We start from the raw sequence: 27,391 nt of genomic DNA, 5'->3' as shown, positions 1-27,391 counted from the left end.
ATAGAAGTGGAAAAAAGTATTTGTCACAAGAGTAAATGCCTTCAGGTTACAGAATGAACTGAAGACCTCTTTCAGTGGATTTTGACATATATTACCTTATCCTCCTTCCCCAAGTCAATTAAGTTCTGAATTAACTCTTCAATCCTTTGCGTTGTCTACTTCCTAAACGCAGTACATCACCACAACATCAAAAATAAAGCATATGACAAAATCTCTCCAGGTTAATATGAAATATGCACACTATAAAATATTTGTCACTTCTTTAGGAACCTGAGATTCAACCTCAGTGCCCAAGTTACTACTTCAGATCAGAAGAAAAAGGCAGTAATTCTTCCAGAATTGATGAAACTGCCAAATGAATGAGCATATCAGCTAGAGGCATTGGTCCTTAGGTGCAAGTTAATGAAGTCAAGATACTGACTTAAGTATTAGACTTCATTCATAATACATGACCTTCAGTTTTCTAAGTGCCTAGGGAAAATCTGAAGGCAAAGCTGACCAAAAATCCTTTTTTTTTTTTTTTTTTTTTTTTTTTTTTTTTTTTTTTTTTTTTTTTTTTAAGATTGCTGTTTAGGAAACAAGGAACTCTTGCAATTCTTTTCTAAGAATTGCATTTTCAGGGTATTTTTTTGGCTTATTTCTTTTTAATTCATCTCTCTGAAAAAGGTTTACTAGCTTCCAATTAGTATAGTAATGTTTCTTATTACATTAGTCATTCCTAAGAACGAATTTACATAAAAAGCATTGCATTAAATAAAGATATAGTCTCTGCATCCAGAACCAAAACTACAAGTCTTTTTTTCCTTGACCAGTGCTGAACAACACCCAATGAAAAATCACATACACTGCTAACTGCAAGCTACTTGATGGGTTGGTTCTTCCTCACTCTGGACCAATGAATCACGGCTACCATTTTGTCTAGAGAAAATATTCTGAAGGGAGGAATGTAGAGCCTTAACCTACCTTCACGAACAAATTGCTTAATTGCCAGAAAAGGGTTTGCCAGGTACAAGAGGAAGTGATTGCAGGCTTCAAGCATCCCTCCTTCATTGCTGTGCATGAAGATGGACACTATTCCTAAGCTGTTGTTTACTGAAAAGATCATCAATGAGCTTGTTAAGTTTATTGTCATTTGGCAAATCACATAAAACACTTATGAGAGAATCCCCCACATGCACTTAGATAAATGTGGCCTGAACATCCCAACCTTAAGATGTTGTTGAATGAATAAGATTATCTTTTTGGCAACCTCACACCACCATGGTGTGTACTGCAATTGCCAAACTCCAGTTTACATTTCAGCAACAAAATACTCAACACCCTCTTACAACGTTTAAGTTTCCTTGAATCTAGACCACTAAGAGACTTACAAAAATGGAAGCGCTTACAACAACAAGAATATATTTGCAAATGTTGAAATGCATAAGTAAATAGCTGTCGTTGCCTAATCAAAGAAAGATTTTTTGCTTTTCCACACGACTAATAAATTGTACTAGCCATTTGACACAGCAAATGATTAATTCAAAATATGCCTCTATAATCCAAATTTCAGTGTGCAACAAAAACAACTCTTTTCCCAATTACAAAGTTACCTTCCTAAAGCGGATAATTTTAACAGGTATTTTTTAATACGCACATTATGTGGGAAATAGTGAGCATCCTGTCCTATATCGAATTTTATAATTTTGTAAGAACACAAGTAACTTTGTACACACATACAGGTACACTAATGTATACATATATGCACATAGAAACACATGTTAGCTTCAAACATGTTTTTCACACCTTTGAGATATACAACACAATCCAAATACTGATGTTACTTCATTATATCTTAATTTACTAACTCCAAATGTTTCTTGGTTTTGAAATTATATCTGATAACCTGAAATGAAGTTGATCTACAACAGGTATGCAGATATGTAATTACATTGCTTGGAACATCATTCAATTATAATTCAAAGTAGATGAAAAATTTTACGTTTTGGATTTTGATTCAAGCTAATGAAGTTTAGATTACAATAGTTTATCAAAGGGTCATTAAGTATGTTATAAATAAATAAGTATCTACTTATACATATGCACCAAATTCCTATTTTCTTTATGCAGTCAGATTTTGAGTTCACTCCTCCCTTGAATGTTCAGCAACAGTTGTGCTAGATCTTAATCCTATATTTCTTAAAAGCAAATCAGGAAATGAAGACAAATATTTTTCTCTAATAATGTCTGATCACTATATCATATTCATATTATCCATATATGCTGCAGCAAAAAAAAAAAAAAAAAAAAAAAAACCACTAACTTCAGCACAGTACTTCACAGTACTTCAAGCATGCTGAGGAAACTTTTTCTCTCTCTGATACCACACGAAACAAGAATAACTTCAAGACCTGTGCGCTCAGTGTTATGAACCTAGCTTGGCTTGTCTGAAAACCCATATTTCTAGAATTAATGGTAGGTCAGTTCAGCAGGAATCAGGCATTCCTCCATATAGAAAGGAAGCCTCAGACAAGTCTGAGAAATTTTCCAGGCCTGAGAAACAGACTGAAGCATTAAGCTCTGCAGAATACAAGACAACAAAAATCACTTCTTTATATTGTCTGGTAAAACAGGAAGACCTCCAAATCTACCCACCATTTTTATCCAGGAGTTGCACAACTTTTAATAATTCCTGCAATATGTAATAATTATTTGAGAGTGAAATAAGAAACATTTCAGTGCCTTTATTTCTATGAAACGAAGAGCCACTCTTACCAGGAATATTAACATTAAAAAAAAAGAAACAAAAACTTTTTTAAACATTAACCTCAAGTTCTGACTTGAATGACTTATTTGTTGTATATACTACTATAAACCGTGACAAGCTAGGATCAATTGTTGCTGATCCTCTGGTGGTTTTTATAACTGACATGCAACTCCTTTCAATTTCAGGTAAACAACTATCAATTCCATGTCAGTATTTCACAGGTAACTCTTCGTATGCAATACTAACAAATACTTAATACTAAAGTGCAGACACCTCTGTGACTGCAGTGTTACTGTATTTTGTCATCTGCAGACAGCACTCTGATTTTTTGAGAGATGGGTACATTTTCCTTCTCTAACATATTTACTTAATTTCAGACAATTGTCTCCTAAAATGACATTTCACTTCTGACATTTCTGGACACTAAAAGAAGGAATGTACGTGAAAAAGAAGATTCTAAAACTCTAAATATACACTTCATTCTCTTTCTTCCGTTGCGTAATTTTTACAGGTTGAAATTAAAACACAGTGCTAACACTATTAATGTTTGCAATAAAAGATTTACATATTTCAGCAAACCTTTCATGTATGAATTTGTAAAGTGAAGTCCCTGTTCCAGAATAAAGTACAAAATAATCACTAGTATCACTCCTCTTTTAGACAAACTAAATCTTAGCAAATGTTTGTATCCCACTGAATTCCAAAAAATTTTAAAATGTATTCACATGCTACTTTAATAAAAACTACTTTTCAGAATTGCATGGAATATACACAGACTACGAAGTCTGGAACAGGGCATTTAATTTATCTCAGAGACATTTAAGATGATGATCAAAATAACTCCATGAATTCCAGAGAAGAAATCTCAAAATAAGCCAGAGATCCATACTTACAATTACCACCTTCCTCCCATCCTCAAAAAGAAAGATTGTTTTTAAGTAAAATTCAGTATAACACTCAATGTTACCACAGTGTAATTCAGATAACAAACTAAAAAACTATTTTTGGGGTGTGAGGAAGGGCTTAATTCTCTATTAAATAGGTTTTATTTTCAACAGAAAAAAAATGAGAGTTTCCTACGTTGCCATCAAACTCATAATGCAGTGAAGCGAGAGAGATTAGATCAGAAATTAAAAGGAACAAGTAGATAAAATTGGAAACAACTGTATATTTGTATTATTATTCAAAACTACTCAAAGATTTTGCTTCTGAACAATTTCATAACTTGGCTTTGAATAACTGTTGTCACACAACCCAATGTCAATAGCATACACTTATCCTAATCAACCAATTCAAATCTGAGTGCTGGACTAATACAGGCTAGAGAAGAACGCTGCTGTTTGTTACAAGCAGAAAGAAAAAGGTGAGTTAAGTTGGCATCATAATGTTCAGAGGTCGATCTGAGGCAGGCTTTAACTTTAGAGCTAGAGGATATTCTCAGGGATGCTGAGCCAGACACAATTTCCAGATCAACATCCAAACTACTGCATAATTTCAAGACAGGATTTAGGAAACTGGCTTGGGTCTGATTCTCAGAATAAACATAAATAAAGTACGTGTACAAGTGCAACTACCTTGCTTTAAATTACTCATAGGTAAATAATCATGAGACTTCCTCAGTACATGACAATACTGACTTCTATAAAAATATTTTAATCAAATGACAATCACATGCAGTATTTAGAAATACCAAGAAACCAAGAGATTTAGAAGACAGAGAGGAGAGGTACTTCAGGAGCCGGGAGACAGATAATGCAATTCATGGACAGTTGCTGAGAATTTAGACCTACAATACATCTAAAACTAGCAAAAAGTTGTCACTCCCTTTTGGATAGCGAGTTTAAAAATCTATGAATTGTATTTGCTCTTTCAGAACCCAAAATTTAGACTCCTATTCTACAGGACGATTTTGCAATTAAAGTTTTTCTAGCATGAAAAAAATCTGTTATTTTAGACTTTTCTAAATGCTATTTTATGCCACACACTCAAAATGTAAAACATTTTTGCTCTCTTAGTAATCTGAAATGAATACACCGGGCTTCTGCTGTTCAGAAGATGAAAAGTGAAGGTATACAACAAGAGGCAGTTTCAGGACTTCTTGACAAGCAACACTGAAACCATGATTTCATAATTTTCCCATACTGCAAATGTGTAGGCAAAGCAAAAGACATTCAAGCTATTATTATGTCATATCAAATGGTAGTAAAGGGCACTCTGGCAACATGAATATACAACACATACTTCATTTCAGCAGACAAGCCCTATTTAGTAAAGATGTGACATCCTAGCATAGCAGTAAAAATGAATGAAAATGATATTATTTTTCAGAATCAAGAATAAAAGATGCCATCACAAAAACACATCATCATCTAATTTAAAATAATTTATACCCATAACATCCAGATGGAGGATAAAAAAGCTTTTCTATATATATACACAGGGAAATGTCATAGCTGAATCCTTTGAATTTGACACGACTTATGTATAAACACTACATTATCTTCCAGAAGTCACTATCCTGAAATATTCAGGAACAAATTCAGGATATCGAACAAATTGTTCAGGATATCCACCCCGAATGCATCATACAGTACGAGTAGTGAAAAATCTAAGAAAACAAAACAACAGAATCACTTTTGATATTGAACTGAATTAAAGACACATAACGCGCATCATTCCAGGAAGCATTATCCCCCAGGATATAAATTCTTCCCTAATGATTTGTATGGCATTGTAATACTGCAACACTATGGAAAACGCAGCAGCAATGACGGGAGAATAGCAAAGCCCTATACTGCAGTAAGTGAGGATATGCCCAAATGCAACAGCCATTGACACAGAAACAAAGAAAAAAGTCTACTTACCCTCAGAAGACCTCAGGTAGGTAGGAATCTTCAAAGAAAAACCATAGCCTGTACTGCCAACCCTAAAATGAGGTCAGGGAAAGGATGGATCCTGGCTCCACCCCTTCTGGTCACTCAGACACACTGGATGCACCTGAGCTCCCCTGGGTTGGCCCTGCTTTCCCACCAGGTGCTCAAACACTACTTCAAGCCTTGACTTAGCATTTCCGTTAAAGGCATGAACTCATTTTTCCTCACTATTCACATGAAAGAGAGCAGATTCTTACAGATAACACATTAATATGTCCTACATTTTGATTTGATGCTTTCTTACAGTGGTGGTTTCACACTGATTGCTAATTGAATTCCACCACACTCTTAACTCTCTTTTCCCAAAAGAACAGGAGAAGAAAATATGGTACAAAAACCATGCCACATAAGCTAGGCTGCGGTACCTGGTAGAAGGAAGGCAGCCCCAGGCTCACTCTGGATGACACAGTCACGAATACTGTAACAGAGAGCTGGCAAACCATTTACCTCCACAAAATGCAAGTTACTGGCTTAAAACCACTAGCTCGCTGTTAAAAAAGAAAAGACAAAAGTCAATTGCTTCAGAGATGACAGGCAGAAGACGTTAGAAGCCAATTTACTTCTTCTTTAGCATAGATTTATTTTTTTATTTTCAAGTTATAACTTTTGGCCTGGTTTCTGGCCCTTACCCAAGATAGAAATACATAAGCTATTTTAGTAATAAAATTAGTTTGCACTACAGCCAATTAAAGAGACCAAGAGGCTAACAGAGACCTGCACACCACGAAAGTAGTTGGCTTGTGGGAAATTCTGGAGGAATTTTGACCTTTCTGCTGATTTTTTTTTGTTTATCTGAGAATATCCTGAGAAGAATACACAGCTGCTAAGACAGTATTGCTTCATCAGAAGGATGAGGGAAAGGCTGTTGACATAGTCTATTTAGACTTCAGCAAAGTCTTTGATGCTGTCTCCCACAGTATTTTCCTGGAGAAGCTGGCAGCCTGTGGCTTGGACAGATACACTCTTTGCCGGGTAAAGAACAAGCTGGAGGGCAGGGGCTGGTGAACAGAGTTAAATCCAGATGACAGCTGGTCACGAGTAGTGTCCCCCAGGGATCGGTAGTGAGGCCTGTTCTGTTTGATATCTGTTGATGATCTGGATGAGGGGATTGAATGTACGCTCAGTACATTTGCAGATCACGCCACGCTGGGAGGAAGTGTCAATCTGCCAGAAGACAGGAAGGCCCTACAGAGGGATCTCAACAGGCTGGATTGCTGGGCTGAGGCCAGTGAGATGAAGTTCAACAAAATGAAATGCTGGGTCCTGCACTTTGGCCACAACGACCACAGTCATCTTGGGGCAGAGTAGCAGGAAGACTGTGTAAAAGAAACAGACCTGGGAGACTTGGTGGAGGCTTGGCTGAACGTGAGCCAGCAGTTTGCCCTGGTGGCCAAGAGGGCCAGTGGCATTCTGGGTTGCACCAGAAATCGCGTTGCCAGCAGAAGCAGGATACTGATCCTCCCTCTGTAATCAGCACAGGTAAGGCTGCACCTCAAATACTGCGCTCAGCCTTGGGCCCCTCACTACAGGAAAGACATCAAGCATGTCCAGAGAAGGGCATCAAAGCTGGCGAGGGTTCTGAAGCACAAGTCTTATGAAGAGCCACTGTGAGTGCTGAGATTGTTTAGTCTGGAGAAGAGGAGGCTCAGGAGAGACTTCTACAATTCAACTACCTGGAAGGAGGTTGTGGTAGGAGTTGGCCTCTTCTCCCACATAACTATTGACAGGACTAGAGGCTTCAATTTACACCAGGAAACATTCAGCTTGAACATCAGAAAATACTTTTTCTCCGAAAGAGTGGTCAGGCACTGGAATGGGCTGCCCAGGGAGGTGGTTGAATCATCATCCCTGGAAATGTTCAAGAAACATTTAGATGTTGTACCAAGGGAAATAGGTTAGTGGGGAAATATTGGTAGTAGGTAGACAGTTAGACAGGATGATCATGGAGGTTTTTTCCAACCTTGGTGATTCTATGAATTAATGAGGCAAGTTACTCATTATGGAATTAATAACTTTAGAGACTAAATAGTTTATCAACAAGAACATTAAAAAGATCTTGATACCCATACATAGGAGATTGTTAATACGTTCAACTTTAAATCTACTATGCTTGATGTACTTTGAAAAGTTCCAGACAAGAGGAATCAGCAGCATACTCTACCAGTGTTCTGCAGAAATGTGGATCAACATGGAGAAAACCTGCTGCCTTGTGAATAGCACCATCCAACTTGAACTGAACTCCAGTGAAATCATTCAATCCACTTGTATCTTTCTCTCCAAAAATGCGAAGGGATTCTTTATACCAGTGTAGTACTGCAACCCTTGGAATGTGCTGGAATCACCTCTGCTCAGCCCCCAGCCTTTATAAGTCTACCTAGACAGTACCAGCATGGCAGTAGAACAGCATAAATTTCAGGCTGGCAGTAAAGCTGCCTCTGAACCTCTTCAAAGTCTCCAGCAGCTTTTGAAGCTCGCATTGTGTTTACTGGTACAGCAGCTACATTAGAAGACACTTGAATTCAGAACAAGCTCCACTGCATCTACACAAGATGTAGTCACTGTACTGTACATATATCCCATTCCTCCTCCTTTCCAGTTCAATGTCTATAGTTCTTTAAGAAAGGTTTGTATCTTACGGTGCATAGAGAGCAGCTCTGAGGAGGCTACACTGCCTACACAGAAGGGAAGTTTAACTGTCAAAGAGCAGTGCTCCTTTACTTGGTATACAGAGAAACCAATAAAAACAAGTGTTAGACAAAAAATCATGGAAGTCTAACAGGAAATGTTGGGTAACCTCTAGAAACACTCCAAGCTTCACCAGAGTTTGTCAATGGGTACAGTGATGAAAATGTGTTCACATATATAATTGTTCCCACACTGATGGATAGTACTTTACTTCAGCTGCCTATTACATGAAAAACATTTCAACATCCACTTGCAGAGCCTCAATAAAAGGAGCATCAAATGAAAGGTTAATTTTTTATCATAGTATGAACACTCTTATTCCCAGGGGAGTACTCTCTGCAAAGGCAGGTGGATTGTGCAGTCAGAAATGCCTTGCAATGAAATCAAACAGATCACTAAATCTAACATACACTCTGGCTGAAATTTGAGCTTCAAAAGCAACAACCCACAACTTCACAGATTAAACCCAGCCAAAAAGCACTGACGGTGCTGTTAGATGTACTATTTTAGTGTCATTCTTGCTTCACATGAAAAGTCTATTCTGAAAAACAGAGCCAAACTGTGTGGGTTTGATACTAGCATAAAGTCTTGTACCTGCAGTATTTTACTGCATGCTTAACAATGCTGAAAAATCAAGATTTAGTCCTTCCTGTCTAAAAGGTACACATAAAGCTAGATTTACGGTTGTTTTTGTTTTGTTGTTGTTGTTGTTTAATCTATTCAAGATCTTTCCTTTAAAAATAAAGCAATAATGAAGATAGCACAAAGAAAACAATCATCTCTTTTTCATGTAGAGAAATTAGAATACATACTTCCACATTATTAGGCTTATAACTCCAAACATATTTAAATATAATATTATGCCAGCATAATATTCTGTCACTCTCTTACAGCACTACAAAAATCAAAACATGGTTAGGTTGTATTTTTCTTGACCAGTTTGGTCTCTGGTTTGAAATTCTGATGTTTAAATATATATAGATGTATAAATATTCCTAAGATAGTCTAAGGATCTGAGACAAATCTATAGGCTGGCAGATATGACATAGGACCTACAAGACAGCCATATACCACTTCAAGAACTAGAGCTAGCAGTTAGATGAGTTTAGCTTAACACATATTCAATGATATACAACATTAAAATAAAGCAAATGAATCAAGCCCTTCTAGTCTTAAAAAATATTTCTAGTGTCCATAATATCAAAAAGCACAGCTTTTGATAAGAAAGGTTGCAAGAACCTTTCTAGGAAGGTGGGATTCATAACTCCCTGCAGTTTGACCGAGGTTTTGCCACCTCCACAGGTACAACAAAGAAGCTTTCATCAAAACTGAGACAATATGTGAAACTATGACACCGCTGACCTTCAAGAGAAATCTTAAGAATAGCTAATCAAAAAGAATAATCTTTACTGAGGCTTATATTACATTATTCATTACATCTTTGTCTTTATCTCTTCTTTTTTTTCTTCTTGCTGTGTATGGAATTAAGAAAATAGAATACAAAATAACATCTTCCTAACATTCTCCCTTCAGTTCTTATATATAGTCATTGCAGGGCCATCACTACACTGCAGATGACAGTGGAAAATACTAGATTTCCAGAAGAAATTGAAGGTTCGCAATGACCAATTTGTTTGTTCAAGCTTATGTAATAATGACCACAGCAAGCCAAGTTAATTCTATCCAAAATTGTCAAATGGAAGCCATTCCTAGCATTTCTGAAAATGCCATGTCACTCAATTCTTTAAAATGTTATCTTTTACTTAGAAAATTAAAATCAGAAAAGCTTGAGGATGCACACTGCCACCCTTAATATTGTGTTTCTTAGAACTCACAGTGTCTTGTCTGAGTATAAACAAACCATTCCACCAAAGTCATATAGGTTCGTGGAATCATAGAATCACCAAGGTTGGAAAAGACAGGATCGCCCAGTCCAACCATCCACCCACCACCAATAGTTTTCACTGAACCATGTCCCTCAACACAACGTCCAAACGTTTCTTGAACACCTCCCGAGTTGGTGACTCCACCATCTCCCTGGACAGCCCATTTCAGTGCCTGTTCATGTTCATGTTATACCTTAATAATGCTTTGAACAATTTTTCAATTGTTTAATTGCATTCTTAATTTCTTCCCCTGTACATTTCAGAAATCTGCTTCAAGAGGGATGATTTCTATTCCTGATAGCTGGATATCAATAGATACTTTAAATTTTTCAGTTTCCACACCTTATACTCCTATCCAGTGCCTCCAACATTTATTTTCCCCTCATATGCACGGGGGAATTTTCCTCTCCAGTCTCTCTGATAGATGGAAACTAATTTATCATATTGAAAAGTAACCCAAATATTCCTACACCTTTAGAAGACACAGTGAGGGAAGCAGCTATAAAAAGAGCCTTTAACTATTCTTGAACTTATCATTAAAAACAGAAGATATAATTTTAACCACTTAAAAAAAAGTAAAAAATAAAAAGGTTGTCTTCCATTTCCTGGCACAATTTTGATTTAGTGTCAAAATTAAATATCCTTTCAATAATCTCTCACATCGTCTGCCAGACAGTAGTACACATTAGCTATTCACTATCCTCTCTCTCCTTGCTACTTGATTAATGTGAACTCAAGGTCTCCTGCCCTCTTTCATAATTTCTAATTACCTATAGGCAATATTATAAGGAATATCCATTAGCATAAAGATTATTTTTTGCAAGATAAGACACATTTTAAGGCTATCAGTTATTCTTTAAACTGAAAATGATACATTTTGCCAACTTTAGGTCTTTTCTTAGAACTTCTTAAAAGTAGTATTCCAGTTAAAGAGGTTAGCTTCACTATATTCTGTTTTAATTCCAATAAATTCCAATATATTACTGAAGCTTACCGTCACGTATAATGACTGACAGAATTTTTTAAAAGAATAATTTCATCCTCCTCTATGTTCAGCAACAGTGTTTGGTTTAGTCTGTAAAACTATGAAGCTTGCTTGGCTCTGAAATCTGCAAATGTACCAGAAAATGTCTGCGTGAGCATCAGGCAGCAGCAAATTTGAAAGGCTTGTCATTTGGAAATATATGTAGGACAAGTGTCATTCATAAATGCTAGTCCTCGTTGTAGAAAGAACTGTCGACTTAGTTGTCTGTTCCAGCTCATATATTCCTTAGTATCTAAAGGTAAACTTTATGTGACAAATCTCAGATTATCATTCTCAGAGGCACTATAACATCCCACAAAAATATGCACAGTAGACTTTCAAATGTACATTTGAAAAAAATTAGTCCTTCTACGTGTTTTCAAGTGACTTGCATGCTAGCATATGTTGCCTACATTGAAAATAATGTCCAGTTGTACACAGAAACCTAAGAAGAAGGTCAGATTTTGCTGGTGCACACTCAGCGATGTAGAAGAATAAATTACTACCTCCTCCTATCTTACTTGTCCTATCCAAAAATTGTTCTCATCTAATGACTCCCTTGGTGGCTGCCCAGTAAATTCTCTTTCCTGCCAAAGATGCATTGAAGCTATATATCAAGAGGGTTAGTTATACAGACTTGCAGTCAGAGTAGCAGAACAAGCACAAGATAGGAAATGAGATTCTCACTTTGAAGAACTGTAGTAGTTTCCTTCTTGTCCCTGCTCTTTCTTAGAAAGGAAAAAAAAAAAAAAAGAACAGCAAGTCGGGAAATGAGACATCATTTCTTCAATGGGCAATTAGCAGTTGCCGCTTATGTGGACGTGCTGAAAGACTGACACTATCCCAATTGATCTTCCATAGACCACACATAGAGTAAAATCTATTTTATATGAGAGTACAAGAAAGCACCAGATGAAAATCTCCTGGGTTTCTATCATCTTTCTCAGGGTGAAAAAACTAAGACTATAGGTAACATTTGTTAGAATTTTTGAAAGAGAAAGAAGCAGTAGCTCAGTGGATGAAATCATTAAGCACTTGCCATCCTCTGTATTGTTTCTAAAACAGCTTCTGCTCTCTGAAGGCATTTAGCATCAGACATAGCTTAACAGTCATTAAACAGGTAAACCTATCTAAAAAGTTTAATTTAAAAATGCTTATTGGAAACTTTAGACACAGCTTGTTCAACTCCCACACAAACATATTTCACTAATAAAATGTATTCCCATCAAGAAACCAGCTTAAAAGTGATCTCAAGTAATCATTGAAACCTTCATTTCTCTGGTTACTATAATTTTTCTACCTCCTTTCCAAAGCCGTTTTTCTTCTCAGTTCTATTGCTTCTTCTAATTAGCATCGGATTAATCCACCACAAAAAAAAAAGTAATAGCACAAAAAGACAAATAAACAACTGCTAATTTTTCAGGTAAAGATAAAATTTATGGAGGTTGGACATAAAAAACATGTTTTAATCTGAAGCTATAAATTAAGTCACAATATATACAACATCCTTTATCTCACTTTTACTGGAACTTATGACAAATTTCTTATTATTTCCAAAAATCATTTTACATATATGCACACACTGGCTATTTTTAAAATCACACTTTTTTTCCTTCAGAAGCAATTAGCAAGGTAATCTGTAAAAAGAAGGAAAAAAAGGAATATGACTGGAAAAAAAAACAAAAAACTGACAAGATTTTAAATAAGGGTGCTATTGTTAGGCATGCAGACATGCCTATGCCCTTAACATAGAGCTATACATCCTTAATGATTGATCTGATTTTGTCTTTAAAAAATCAGCTGAAGATGAAAACACACACACACACACACACACAAACACACACATACAACACTATTTGGCATTACCATAATTTTTTAAGAGGTCTTTTGAATCATATAAAATTCTGCAGTTTCTGTAAAGTATCCTAGTGACTGTAATGGACAGACCAAAAAACCTTAACAAAGGGTAATCATTCAACATTAAACCCCATAATATTTATTAAATAGGAGATGAAAAGACTCTTTTGGAGTCTACTCTCAATTGAATCTAACATGATTAATGGAAAGATTTGAATTGACCTTTTATGCATCAGATAGATACTCGAAAAGAAATAGACATAGCAAAAAGTAATAAGTACATGCAGAGGTAAGAGCAAAAATATAAGACAAATTATTTTACCTCTGCATAGAGTAAATTAAAAGGAAAATATTGGTATCATGCCAAGTTCACAAAATATTTGCAAACGTTCACAACATCTAACAGCATTCATGGGGAAAAAAAAAAAAAAAAAGGGGGGAATGCTTAAAGAGTAAATGTAAAATGCTCTTGATAAAGGAGAGCAACATCCATATCCATATTTCTGAAAGCAGATTTAATGTGCTCTTTGTCCAAACTGGTATCTGGATTACAAGGGTGCACTGGAAATACGGGTAAGAGCAATCATGAATTTAGTTTTTGATCACACCCAATTTCAAATACTTGACATGGCTTGAGAAAGTCTGAAGACTTCATAAAAGCATGAAAGTAATTATTCCAGTTACAGGTAAAGATTATTTTTGTAACCAGAAATAGCTTGACCTAACTTATATTGTACCACTTCCATGCTATAATTATTCAAAGATAGTTGCAGCAATGAAAAAACTTTTTACTTTTCCACAGCCACGTATCTTTTCACAGACAAGACAATTGAAACAGGTAGAATGATATATCATTATATATACATATATATGTATAAATGAAAATACATCCAAATTTTAAAAATAAAACTAATGACTGCACCATTCATTGCTAGCATGCACAGAATGGAGTTACAAATGAACCACCATGCATGTCTTTGCTTACAACAACCTTGTGCATGTCAAGCTGTTAAGATGCTCAAATTAGGTCTTCAGTGTTGTTTTTTTTAAAGTACTTTTGGAGAGGGGAGAAAGTATTTAGCAGCTAAATGACAATAACTGCAAATTAATATAGTCATGACTTTTTCTTCTCTACTACAGCAGAAGTTTGAAGCACCACAATTCATTTAAGTCCATTATCTAATGTTACATGCAAAAAAAGTCACCATTACCAAAACAGTCAGTCTATGCATTGTTGTAGATGCAAGAGTTGAGGTGAGAGGTTTCCTCAGTGCAAGTGCTTACTGTGCCTCACCTCGGTTATTTCATGTCATGGCCCAGCTTCCATGATTGATCCAGCTGAGCTCTACAGGCCCTACTAGATGGTCATTGAACAAGGAATGCTCCATCAGTTCATTAACTCTCACTATTTCACTACAAGCATCCTCCTAACTTAGAATAAATACTGTATATTAGATAAATGCTTTTCTACTTCTTCTTCTCCACTTCTAACATATTCTTTTCTTCAAACACTTGAGTCAACTTGTTACTTCAGTGGTGATGAAGAAGAAGAGCCTGCATTATATCATGGGCCAAAGCATACTTACAGAATTTTCACTGTACACTTTCTCCTGTGCTATGTACTTCATTTTCCATTCATTTTATGTACCATCCAGCTAGTCTGACATGAAGACCATAGCAAAACTCCCAGGTGTCACAACAGCTTATTTCAACCACAATTGAGATCATTACTGTAAAACCCCCGCTAATCTGCATAAATGCAGATTTTCAAAGCAGGCTATGTAATTGTTTTCTTTGCTTTTGGGTTTCCTGGTTGTTTTTTCTAAGTGCCTTGGCACACACAGGACAAGGCACAGGGCAAACAAACTTGCACTGCTTTCAAGCACTGCAGATTTTGATTACTGTCGGTGGCTTGAGAAAGACTTTTGCATATTAACTGCAAATATGAAAATGAAATGGATCAATTAAACATAACACTTTTCAGACCTTGGTACATTTGTACACATCTCACTGAAACCCAATATTTTACAGGGATGATTTGAGAATTTCAAATTTTTGTTCCGTAAGCTGCCTGAGACCCTAACCCTATCTCAGATCTTAGTGTTTTTGGTACCTGTTGTGATTGGAGTTTTCAAATTCTTACATTGAAACGTAGCATTAAGGAGAAAACAATTTGTTCTCAATATGTGAAAATGATATAAGTCTTAACACTGGCAGTAAGTAGGGTAGTAGACGAGAGGTTCAAAGTTGCCGTGTGTAAATAAAAACAAAACAAAACAAAACTTTAAGAAAGCTAAAAAGCCTCTTTATTGGACAGTATTAAATTTTTTTATTACATTAAAAAAAAAAAAAAAAAAGCATACTGAAAACACAGCAAGATCAGTAAGACAGACAACAAGGAGATCCAGAAACAAGGAATAAAGCATATTTGTTCCTAGAAACAAGGGCGAAGTTGTTAATCTTAGTGAAATAGGATTCTTGCAGTGCTGGCAAAGTTACTGTCAGGATAAATTACTTGCTTCAGCAAACAGCAAATACAGAAGCAGGTCTGTCAGGGTGCCAGACTAGCTCAAACAGCTGCCTTTCCAGAGAAGCATTCTATTGCATACATTCAGTTCTTAATTCACTGATTTTCTCCTGTTCCTATTTTTGTATCTTTGCCTCTTTTGCACAACCATATGTTAAAGCACAGCAAGAACTTGAAATTTTATATTAAACACAAGATGGATTCAGTGAAGGTTTTTTTTTTAGGCGTACCTTGCACTGAATGCCTTCCTGAATGACACACATGAATAAAGGTATTAATCACTGTTGGTACTGCATTCCTCCAAAAGCAAGTATGGGTGGAAAATAAGTTTATGACTATGAAGATTTTGATTGTTCCGAAACATTGAAACAGCTCTATAAGAATACTTATTTTCAGTTGTCAGAATTTCAAAAAGGTTCATTTCTGTCTTTGTTCTATATAAATGGAATGAAACTCTAAATAGTTACCATGGTGAAGGCAAAGCTAGATGAGATAAAAGATAAAATTCATCATTCAACTAATATCTCCTGAACATCCACTACACATCTATTTATATACAGGTCTTGTTAAAAGAAAAAATGAGAACAATGCATTTATTTCAACACTGAACTAAATTGATAAGAAAATTTAGATCAAGCGATAAGAAGTGTTAGAAGACATTTTGCATGGGTGGCAAGTAATAGAAACCTGGATCTCTTTTTCCATAGAAACATTTTGTAGATGTGACCTAAGAGGTGTTTTCCTCATATAAAAGGATCAATGATTTGACTAATATGAGCAGAAGAAATAAAGCCACACGTGTGAAATAAAAATCCTAGAACGTAAGCAATCCTTGCTCAGACACTCATTCTAGTTATCTCAATCCTGCTCAAAAGGGATAAGAGAAGTCATTGTTGTCAAGCTGTATCCTTGTTTAGCTGGTTTGTGACATGCTCAGTTTCCACTGAGCTAAGGTCAGTTATTTTTGAGCATATCTTTGTTCCTAATAGGATATCTCCACACAGCATGTGCTTTTACCTGAAAGCTATCCAAAATTATTGAGTCCAGGACTGAAACAGAGGAAAGTTTTCAATTTAATTTTAAAAATAATAATAACCCTAAGCATAAGATAACTTTGCATTCTCCGTCAGTGAGCATTCAGTCTCACGGATGATTATTTTCATAATGCAGACTTACAGTAAATGTGAAAATCTAAGGAAAAAAAAAAAGATGAAAAGATTGTCTTCCTTATTAGGCACTAAGTACCAGTGTGATTAAGTAGACTCCTCTCTTATTTCACATCTAGATGAGGCTTTGACCACAGGCAGCTAACTGTATTTATAATACTAAGACATACAAAGGAGAGAAATACAGACTCTTGGCAATATGCACTTCCTCTTTCTATACACTATGTGCTCATAAGAAACTGGACCTACGTGGACAATTATCAAAACAGGCATATGACACATCTCTGACATGCGATTTCTAAGCCCTTTTCCTAGAAAACTTTTTGTCACTGAGAATCATCGTGTTACCTTTTATTTTCATGAAATGAAGTCAAGCCAGTCTGCAAAGAATAAAACCTGGGCTAAAAAATAAAGGTATGCACTGTATAAAGAAAACATTAAATAAATCTGTGCCACAGAACAACGCCAAGATCCATGATATGAACTGTGAGAATTTCTCATGAAATTACATTAAGGCTTGTTTCATAAACTTTGGCTTATTAAGCTTAAGGGATAATTAGAAATTAAAATTAAATTCTTCCAAAGCATCTATATGCTACAAACACAAATATTTAAATAGGTAGCTACACATGCACAGTTGGCATTTTGTTCTCTGAAAACAAGGGCCTACCTTTTCCTCTATCGCTTTTTTTTTTTTCTTGTACATCCACTAAAGGCAGCAGTTGCTCAATATCAATTTTATTTTGTCCATAAAACAAGTTATTTTCCATATCAGGAGGTCCCTGAAATGTACTATGAGGAAGAAAAAATCTTAAAGAAACTTCAGAAGTTGACAAACTAGGGAAATCTTTTTGGTTTTAACCTACTGGACTTCAGTTTACTGACACCATCAGTGAGTCTCATAATAAGTGCCTCTTTGGAAAAGCTGTTTGACAAATTATTATTTTCATATCAACTCAATTTATTTTTCATTTTCATTTTACTTTTCATTATAACCTCAGTAAATTTGTAGGAAATGACATTATTGTGCATCTTGGGTACAAATGGGTAATTCACTGGAAACCTTGTTAGAACTGTGAGCATTGTTTTCTTACTGGAAACTCTAAAACCTGTACTAAATGTGCTATTTACCTCAAAATAACTCATGAACTCTTTCTAACAACTGAATATAATCAGTTTATTCTACACACATTCTGAATTGCTTTCATCGCTTGCTCATTATCTAGCAACAATATTTGCAGATGTATCAGAAAATATAACTGGTGTGATCAGCTACATTATCACGGAGGGTCAGATGGAATTTTGCTGACTGACCCACAGCAATTGATCAAGCTCAAGTACTTCACGGGAAAATGGCTCTGTTTTTTTTTTTTTAGCCTTATAACTTCATGGCCTTCAGCCACAAGTTCATCACAAACTGCACAGAACTGCTGATGTTGTGAAATTATATATTAATAGGGTTGGTATTTCTCATGCTTTTCTGTAAGGTGCTGTTAAGTCTTGCCAGTTGAGGATGCTGGTACAGTACATTACGCAAATTAATGCTTACCTGAAGCTCATCACAGCATCATGAAAATGCTTCATTTGAGGAAACAACGGAGATATTTAATGTCAAAATCCAAGAAAGAAATGAATCACTTGCCTGCTAAATACATAGATTAAACATGTGGACCAATATGATCTCAGCAAGTGGGAGAACAAGGAGCTTCATGGCGAATCTCCTTTTTGGCTACAATAAGGCTGCATGACATAGACAAAAGTAGTCTACTAAGATTAAACCATTAGGTAAGCAGTAGAATAAACAGATATAAAGAGGGAAGATAAATTTTCCATTTTCAATATTAAAAAATTAAAAAGTGCATTCATTTGAAATTCATTTCAAACATGGTTCAAAAGCATTCTGAATGTGACCTGCAAAAGAAATTCATAATGAGTGTAAGCATGAATTGGTCACCAAGTGATCAAGATCATTTCAGAGTACCACTTCATACAGCCAATACTAGTGTGACCCCATAGGACTCCAGAGCTGTGTGCCATTCTCTGCCTGTAACCTCACATTCATTAGTTTGTCAGCAGATGAGCAAGATCAGGAGTAAAGTACAAATAGGCATATGGAACATTCATCTTAACCCTTCAACTCTCTCCCAGAATTGCTCAACCTCTATCACATGAGGCCTCCTAAACGAATCAATGAAAAACATGCCCTGATTTGCCAGGTAAATGGTTTTCTACAGTACCATCAGAGAATGGTTAACAATTTCAAGAAATTTTCAACTTTGCACACACTGAAATCAGTATTACTTGCACTGAAATTGTATGCTGGTCCTCTAGCATTTTATTATTATTATCTGAACTAAAATTATTCAGCTAAGAAACAAACTACAGGATTGGAACTGGATTTACAATATTATCACCTATTTCAGAGTATTGTCTATGTTAGATTCAGCAGACATGTTAATGTTGGAGACAGTATTTGCCTTCCATAACTTGCCTTACAAATACAGGCAGAAAAAAAAAATCTATACTTGTTTACTTGTACTTTCACATAATCACAGAATTGCAGGAGTTGGAAGGGACCTCAAGAGATCATGGAGTCCCACCCCCTGCTAAAGCAGGTACCCCGCAAAATACTTTAAGAATGTCTAGCAAAATAACAAACAACAAATATTGGCTATGTTTGTTAATATTAAATAACCTTTAATGGATTATCTTAAAATAATCACTGTTGCCAAAGAGAACATCTAATTATATCCATTGGCTTCCAGTATCACCAGCTATGCTGAAATAGTGTACCAGAATATACAGCTGCTTCTGCTCTCTCTTTGCAAGTAGCTGGACCAGGGTATGTCAGTGGGTTTTTGCAAGTTAAAAAGTCATTTAATATGATTAAGTTAAATCCTTGCACTTAATCTAGTATATTTTTATCATTAGTTATTTAAATATATGGGTATACGCAATGTCAACAAGCCATGAAATGAAGGAATTAATAATTTTCAGCATTAATTACTTGATAAAAGGGACTGCATTAAGTGCAGTTGTTGAATACATCAGTAATGCTACACTGGTTAATTACAGACTTATTTAAAGGAAGAAAATCTGCAGTATTTTATAGTTTATTGCACTTGCAATTGCTTCCAAAGTGGCTAACAAACAATATCAATAAACACAGTACATTTCATAGTGCACTGCAGAAAATAGTTTAATATCCTTAAAAAAACATAGTCCAAGGCCTACTCTATATCTCCTGGTAATCAGACTGAAAATATTGCAAAGAACTTTCAGCTATCTTTTACTGTTTTCCATTAGTAGACTGCAAGTGTAGCATAAAAAAGGATCTATAATTATGCTTATTTCACTGACGAGGTGAAAGATGCACACGGAGAAGTAATGTAGCCAATCTGGCAGGCTAATTGCAGACTGAATGGTTTGACTTTGTCCCCCAAATCTCAGGCAAGTGTCATAGCCTTTCTCACAGTCATTCTGAGATAATTTTCCAAAGTTCTAATTTTTCAAACACAACCTAAAAACTCTGTATTGGACACATTACATTTTAATGATAGCCACAGACAGCTTCAATTTCCCTCAGTAAAACAAATGATTAATTAGTAAAACACAGCGTGCAATATATGTCCAGAGTAACTTATTCCTGTTGCTAATAGTAGCAATTAGCTTCAATTTCTAAAGCTCCATGGCCTGTATAGTGTTTTGCAGAGCTGTGAAAGAAGTCTGGCACAGCACTGAATAATTTATATTCAAAATTACACAAACACATTGACAAAGTATCTTAATTTTCAAGATTAGCAGCCAATATGGTCAGTTTCAATACCCACATAAAAATATACAGAAGTGTAATTATATGTTGAAAACCTATTTATATCATAAAGCATATAGGTAACACATGATGTGTAGAAACAAGCCTAAATGTTGGCAAGTTTTCTTTAAGCTGGGACATTCAGTTTCTGCCCAAATGAATCAATGCACTCAACATCAGCAACCCATCACCACTGAATAAACTGATTCCTTCCCAAAACAGCCATATTTTTTCCACCATGCTGATTTCAGCATAAAGACCCTCTTTTGCCAGGCACTAAACTACAAATAGTTCTGCTCACATGTCTCTGCCTGAAATGTCCCATCAATGATTTCAAGAAAGCCAAGCCCTTAAATGTCCTCTCAATTAGCCACCCTTTGATATTCTCGCTGTTAGCTATTGCTCAAACCATTAAATGGTAATAGATGGAAATATCCCAAGTTTCATTTGAGACAGGAAAAAAAATATATACAAGGGCTGCTCTGAAAGTAATGCCTCCTATTTTATTATTTTGGCCCATGACATCAGAGGTGAGTGTTTATGGTATCATAGTAGAGGTTGAACCTTCCTACCAATATTCCATTACACTTTGTAGTCATGTGACAGATAAAAGCAGAGAGGCAGTCTGACAAAATGGAGCCGGACATGGAAGTGCATATGAAGCAAAGATGTGGAACTGAATTCCTCCATGCAGAAAAAATTGCTCCTATCAATAATCACTGACGCTTGCAAAACATTTATGGAGACCAAACAGTGTATGTACAGTGAGGTAGTACATGATACATTTGAGCAGTGGTGACAACGAGCCACTTCCACTGACACAGACTGTTATGAGCGTGGCATGCAGGTTCTGGCTGGCAAAAATGCATAGCTAATGATAACAACTGTGTTGAAAAGTAGTGTTTTGTTGCTGAGAATTTGCTCTATCAAATAGTGTTATAGTGCTCTTTGTATCTCTTGTAGTCTCCATGGAAATAAATAGGAAGTATTACTTTCAGAGCAACCTATGTAGTTTGGGAAAGTTATTACATATATATAATAATACATTTATTAGTGTTAATAGCAATAGCTAACAAAGAATCTACACTCTTATTTGAAGATGCTGATTGATTATATGCAAACAATATATGGTCTGAAATGTAATAAAACATACAAAGCATAGCACAGTACATGGAGGACAAAAGCCAATGTCTTCTTCTGAGTCCAGAAGCCAAGTTCAGAGCCCATCTAAAGCCCATCTAAAGTTAGAAAGTAAAGAATCCATTTGTACGGGGAGGACAAACCTACCAATTTTTATTTTTGAATGCAGGGAACTAATACTGAAAAAAGCTCAAGACCAGGTAGACACCTTGAGGACAAAACAAACAAACAAGCAAACAAAAGACAAATTAAAAAGCAAACAAAAAATAGTTCAATAGACTGAAATGGAAAAAAAGGAAGACCAAGAAACATCTGCAAATCATAGAATGGGCTGCATGTCAGCCTATACTGTTTTATACTCTGAAATGGCTTTTATCAAGCTGTGTTGCTAATCTCTAGTAATGCTTTTTCAAAACATCTTTTTAACTTTACAGGACACAGGTCTCGGCTAGTCCATTTATTTACAAATTCCCTGTCAGAAATAGACCCTCCGCAATAAAGCTGCTGAATGGATTCAGAAATCCTTTCTTGACTAATTTCTGCTGCATCACTGAGTTTCCTTGTGTTGTCCAGTCTATCTTCAGCTTTGTTCAGTAAAGTTCTCTAAACATTTGTGAGATTTACATAGCCAAAGATACAGAGAATTGTAAGTTGACATTTTCAAGGCTTCTTCACTGAAAGTGAATTTGTAATTAATTATTTTAATCGAACAATCATTCATTAGTCTTTTACTAAATACGTTACCTAATAACATTCTCAGTCTTTCAAGTTACTGCCACATCTTCAATTTCCCTTCTCATAATAAGACTGATAACAAGCTAAACTCACAGCTTTACAAATCTGCAACACAGTACAGCATATATTGCACTCAGCTTTTTGATATTGATTGCTCAATTACAAACAACTGCAGCAAAAAAAATAATTATACATGTTTTTAACTAGTACTACATTTTGGCAGAGCATAATTAAATTAGTAGTCAAAAGCAGATGTTCAATAAAGAGGTATACACTCCTGTAATTTGTTCTTCTCTGGATAACATCAGCTATAAAAAGAAAAACAGCAGCTTTTCTTCTGATAAATTGTTCCATTTTTCAAATATAGACTGCATGATTTTATACTTTTAAAAGTGGATGAAAACATGTGATGTACTATTAATTCTAAAAATAATTATATATATATATTTAATATTACAGGTAAAAAATATTTCAGTTCTATAAACCTGCCAGAGACTATGTTCACCTAAGACTAAAAATAGATGAGAGTTCAAAGATAAGGAACAAATTTTTCTATGCTCTGTTTTAATTCTGTACTGCACAGAGTTTGATTTATAATATTGCTTGGGGTGGAACTGCTTTTTGGAAAAAGAAATTACATCTAGTTAGAATGGAACTAAGATGCCTTCTCCATGGAAACTGTTTGCCACATATGCTGAGATGAATTATTTGTCAGATTCTTCCATCAAATGTTTCAATTTGATCGAATTATATTTTCCTGGAATCTTCCACTAATAATTTAAAAGTGACATAAATATATAAATGTCTGTATTTCTGAAGATAATGAAGTTCTGTCACTCCAATACCAATTTTTTTTTTATACCTCTCAAAGTCATCTCTTCTTTAGTTGCTTACACCATTCAAACCAGGCTACTTATATTCTTTTGAATCATATTCAATTTTTGGCTCATTTCCTCAAGTTTTAGTGTGTTTATAACATTTTTTTGTGAACATTTTAGTGTTACTGCTCTCCTACAGTTATACCAAGGGTGATGTCTACTGTATAGTGGACAGGTTTGCTAACTCTTTTACAGGGATATGAAATCTAAGCAATAATGCTATTTTGCAGCATTTCCCCATATAATTTCTGCTATTATTTCACTATATACCTATCACTGCTATTATTAGAAATCACTAATTTATTTATTTATTTTAAAGCAGAAAGAACAATCAAGATACAAATAACAACTCTAGGCAGCCAAATGAGTTTTAGATAATCAACAGATTGATCAATTCTTTCTAACTAAATCAGATTTTGCTTCAGCTGTGTACTGGAACAATCCATACTACTAATAAGATATTCTACCTCAAAATCATTATTCAGCACTCAAAAACATTCAAAAAAATAGGGAGATAAATTACAGCACACATATATTATATTTGCACAGCATATACACAATATCAACTATGGGATTAGTAAAAGGCTGTTTTGATTTCGTAAGGAAGGCAAGACAAAGAGAAAAGGAGAAAGACAGGATCACGTTTTGCACTGTGATACTGTCAGATGGAAAGACAAAAATTATATGGCTAAAACAAAGAAGTGAGAGAGTCAGTGAATAAGAAGAAAAAATAAAATCAATATGAATAACATAAGGAGGTGTCAGTAACTCAGGTATATTAAATACCTTGAGTTCCTTTTGTGGAAATCATGTGGTGAATGCTTTTAAATATGTATTAAAAAATATGTATTTAAATATATATTTTAAAATGTTATAGAAAGTACAAAATACTGTCATATAGAAAATCTCAGCAGAGTCATACACAAGTGTAATGGAACTTGTTAATAAAAAAATATATATATCCTTACCTTTAAGGTAAAAATGAATCATTTTAAGCAAAACATAATAGTCACACAATAAGCTACCAATGCAACCAGATGAAGTACAACTGATATGTTTTGTAGTATTATAATCCTTAATATTTATTTGCATTTTTAATGTGGTTACACATCCTGCTCAGTGGATAGGAACTTTTAAATCCACTACGCATCCCTAAATTATATAAGAAAGAACTGATTGAGAATAATTATTTCAGTTCTGTATTCAACAAAACAGAAGTCCACTGGGAAGTTCAATAGCATAAAGTTTTTTGAGAACTGAGGGAAAGTGAATGGCATAGGTCGCAACATCCAGTATAAACGTGCCATTTAGTAGGGCTAATGGACAACTACTATGGCTAAACTACTGATAAACATCTTCAGACAGTAGAACAATTGGTTGACCTTAGATACAGATGATTAAGAAACGAACAGTGGAAAAAAAAGAGAAAAAAAAGAACTTATCAAAGCTTTATTTAAGTCTCAGGCAAATATCACTTCCTCAGATGATGAAGTTGCATCAGTGGTAATTCTGAATATATCTTAAGTAACAAGCTTGCAATGATGTAGTTAAACATTGGCATGGTTGCCCCAAAAGGCTGTTGAAGCCGCAAGTAAGTACTCCCATTAATGTACTGAAGAGTAAAATGGGCAAGACACTGAGCAACCTATTTTAAGGCAGCCTTGCTTTGAGCAGAGGTTTGCATCTCCACAGAATCCTCTGCACATGAGTTATTCTACAAAGTCTATGAATTAAACAAATTAAAAAAAATAGTAATTTTTGTAGATATCGAAGAACAAGAATGCTCTAGTGCACTGACAAAACTTGCCATAAACTTATCTGAGTCAAATTTTCACAGCTGGAAATTGTAAAAAAAAAATCCCACAAAAATAATTTGTTTTATTCTAAAATCCTAAACAATGCAAAAGGTGATTTTCAAATAAACACCAGCAGTCTAAGTGAGAGGCGAAGAATGTAGCGGGACAGGACAAGTCAGCACTCTTAACATTGATATAATGAACTAAGAAATCTGATTTCATCTGCCATTTGCAAGCCCAAGAGAGTAACCTTTAGCTTCAGTACTTCTACTTTGAACATTTTCTTCCTTTTGAATCTCTTCTATAAATTGCATGTGACTACATAATGATTAACAACTGCAGTAAGAAAACTGTAAAATTCCAAAATAAGAGAGGAAGACAACACAATTTGTTTTGATCTAAATCAATCCACCACCTTTTAGCTGAAACCCAAAGAGCAGCTTTTTTCTCTGCACACCAAGATGGCAGCATCTGTTAAATTCTGCAACTGTATAAACTTTCTGACTTCAGCCACACTGGGGCAGAGCTATTTATATTTCTGCATCAATTCCATATATTCAAAACATATTATGAGACATCGAGTTCGTAAACTCTTCTGACCTTCTTTTGCTGCTTAGCTCATTAATGAAGAAAGCTATTAATTTAACAAATGAGTGGGCAATTACCTCCTGAAGAACCCTCTTCATTTTCAGTAGCAATGTCTTTACAGCTGTGCAATCTTGCAGCATCAGTCTGAAGGGCAAAGATTCGATGCCTCCACCTTCTTCCAAACCAGTGAAAGGCCACTCCACAGATGGGCTGCCAGCCAGCTGGCTAATACGGGGGGGATACCTGGCTTCTCCTTGTTCTACCTCCTTCGACAGCTTCAAAGAGAGGTTCCTTAAAAGAGGAAACAGAAACATCAACACTGAAATGAGAATGAAAATAAAGAACACAGCAATTGTTATACTTTAACAGAAGTAATGTTAAAAGACACACTACACATTCACTTTTTGAGCTCGCTAGTATGAATGGCCTTTATATATATATAAGGCCATATGGTGTTAGCAATAAAATATGCATTTAGAAATTCACTTCTTTCTACAGGAATTAGGACCATACTATCTCAAGCTCTTCAGACGAAAGATATTTTGAAACAAAATATCCCATGGGCAAGGCTGCTATGACTCTATTGTTTTTCAGTTCTGCTTTATGAAAAAATGAATAATCACCTAATTTGTATGCACTTTGAAAAACTAAATCACATTCTTCCATATGCTTTGACTTAGAATGAAAGGAAAATCACTAAAGAAAATACCGTCTTCTAGGCTGGCCCAGTGATATAAGATGAACATAATCTTTTGTAAACCGGAACTTGAAATTTAATTAATCTGTACTCTCTCCAAAGATTAGTTACCACTGAAGTTATTTAAGCAGAACATAAAACAAAACAACATTAAGCTGTAGTTGAGATTAAAGACAACAGAAAAAATTTGAAAGATTTAGAAGTAAAGGAATACCAGTATTTTGCTTTTTACACCTGAAATCCTGTTTTGTGTACATATTATCTTCCTTTAATATCAGAGCGAGTGTCAGACTTTGCTATACTGAACACTGTGTAGCACAGATCAACAAGACCAACAAGGTACTGGAGCACACAAGTTATGAAAAAAGGCTGAAAGGCTGCTCAGTTTTCCAAAGTGAAAGAAAAGGGAGTCTTACTGGACCAGACAATCATCGGGGCTGTGCAGTAACAGGATGAAAGGAAATTAATGGAAGCCAGAATACAGGAACTCAATAGGGATCATGTTATTTATTTACTCACTTACTGCCTGAGAAGGGTTCCCCGTTCCCGGGACCTCCATCCTTAAAGATAGGACAGAGCCCTGAGTAACCTCATCTAATTGAACATGCTCTGAGCTAAAGCACGGACCAGAAACCTGCAAAGGTTCCCTGCCACCTGTATCACTCTATGATCTAGAGGTCATGGATTCAATCAGCTAAAACCAGCCAGAAGTAGCCAAAAGTTTAACAGTAAAGTACCAAAAAATTTAAAAAGAGATTACTTGAAATTTTGATAGAACAAAATGTAATTAAAATGACCAATGATTTTTCTGGCATGAAAGTAACCAGAATCTTAATGTTGCGCCTATTTTATTTTTGAGCAGTAGGAAAAGGACAAATCTCAGTGGGGAATAAGTCTGAGAAAGTGGCTACACTGTGCAACG

At 35.3% G+C, this 27,391-nt stretch overlaps 1 protein-coding gene across 6 annotated transcripts in view; it reads right to left on the bottom strand.

The window, feature by feature from the left end:
- CCSER1 (coiled-coil serine rich protein 1) overlaps positions 1-27,391 on the bottom strand; it is a 623,472-nt gene that overhangs the window by 337,681 nt on the left and 258,400 nt on the right. For all 6 annotated transcript variants that reach the window (XM_085222271.1, XM_085222272.1, XM_085222270.1 and 3 more), the window contains one exon: positions 25,850-26,063. In XM_085222271.1, coding sequence (XP_085078397.1) covers positions 25,850-26,063 — 214 coding nt within the window. The remainder of the gene's footprint in view (positions 1-25,849; positions 26,064-27,391) is intronic.

This window comes from Meleagris gallopavo, chromosome 4, assembly GCF_905368555.1.
Source record: "Meleagris gallopavo chromosome 4, MGAL_WU_HG_1.1, whole genome shotgun sequence".
Classification (NCBI taxonomy): Eukaryota; Metazoa; Chordata; class Aves; order Galliformes; family Phasianidae; genus Meleagris; species Meleagris gallopavo.
The sequence above is the reverse complement of the archived record's forward strand: the minus strand, read 5'-3'. Positions and strand labels throughout refer to the sequence as shown.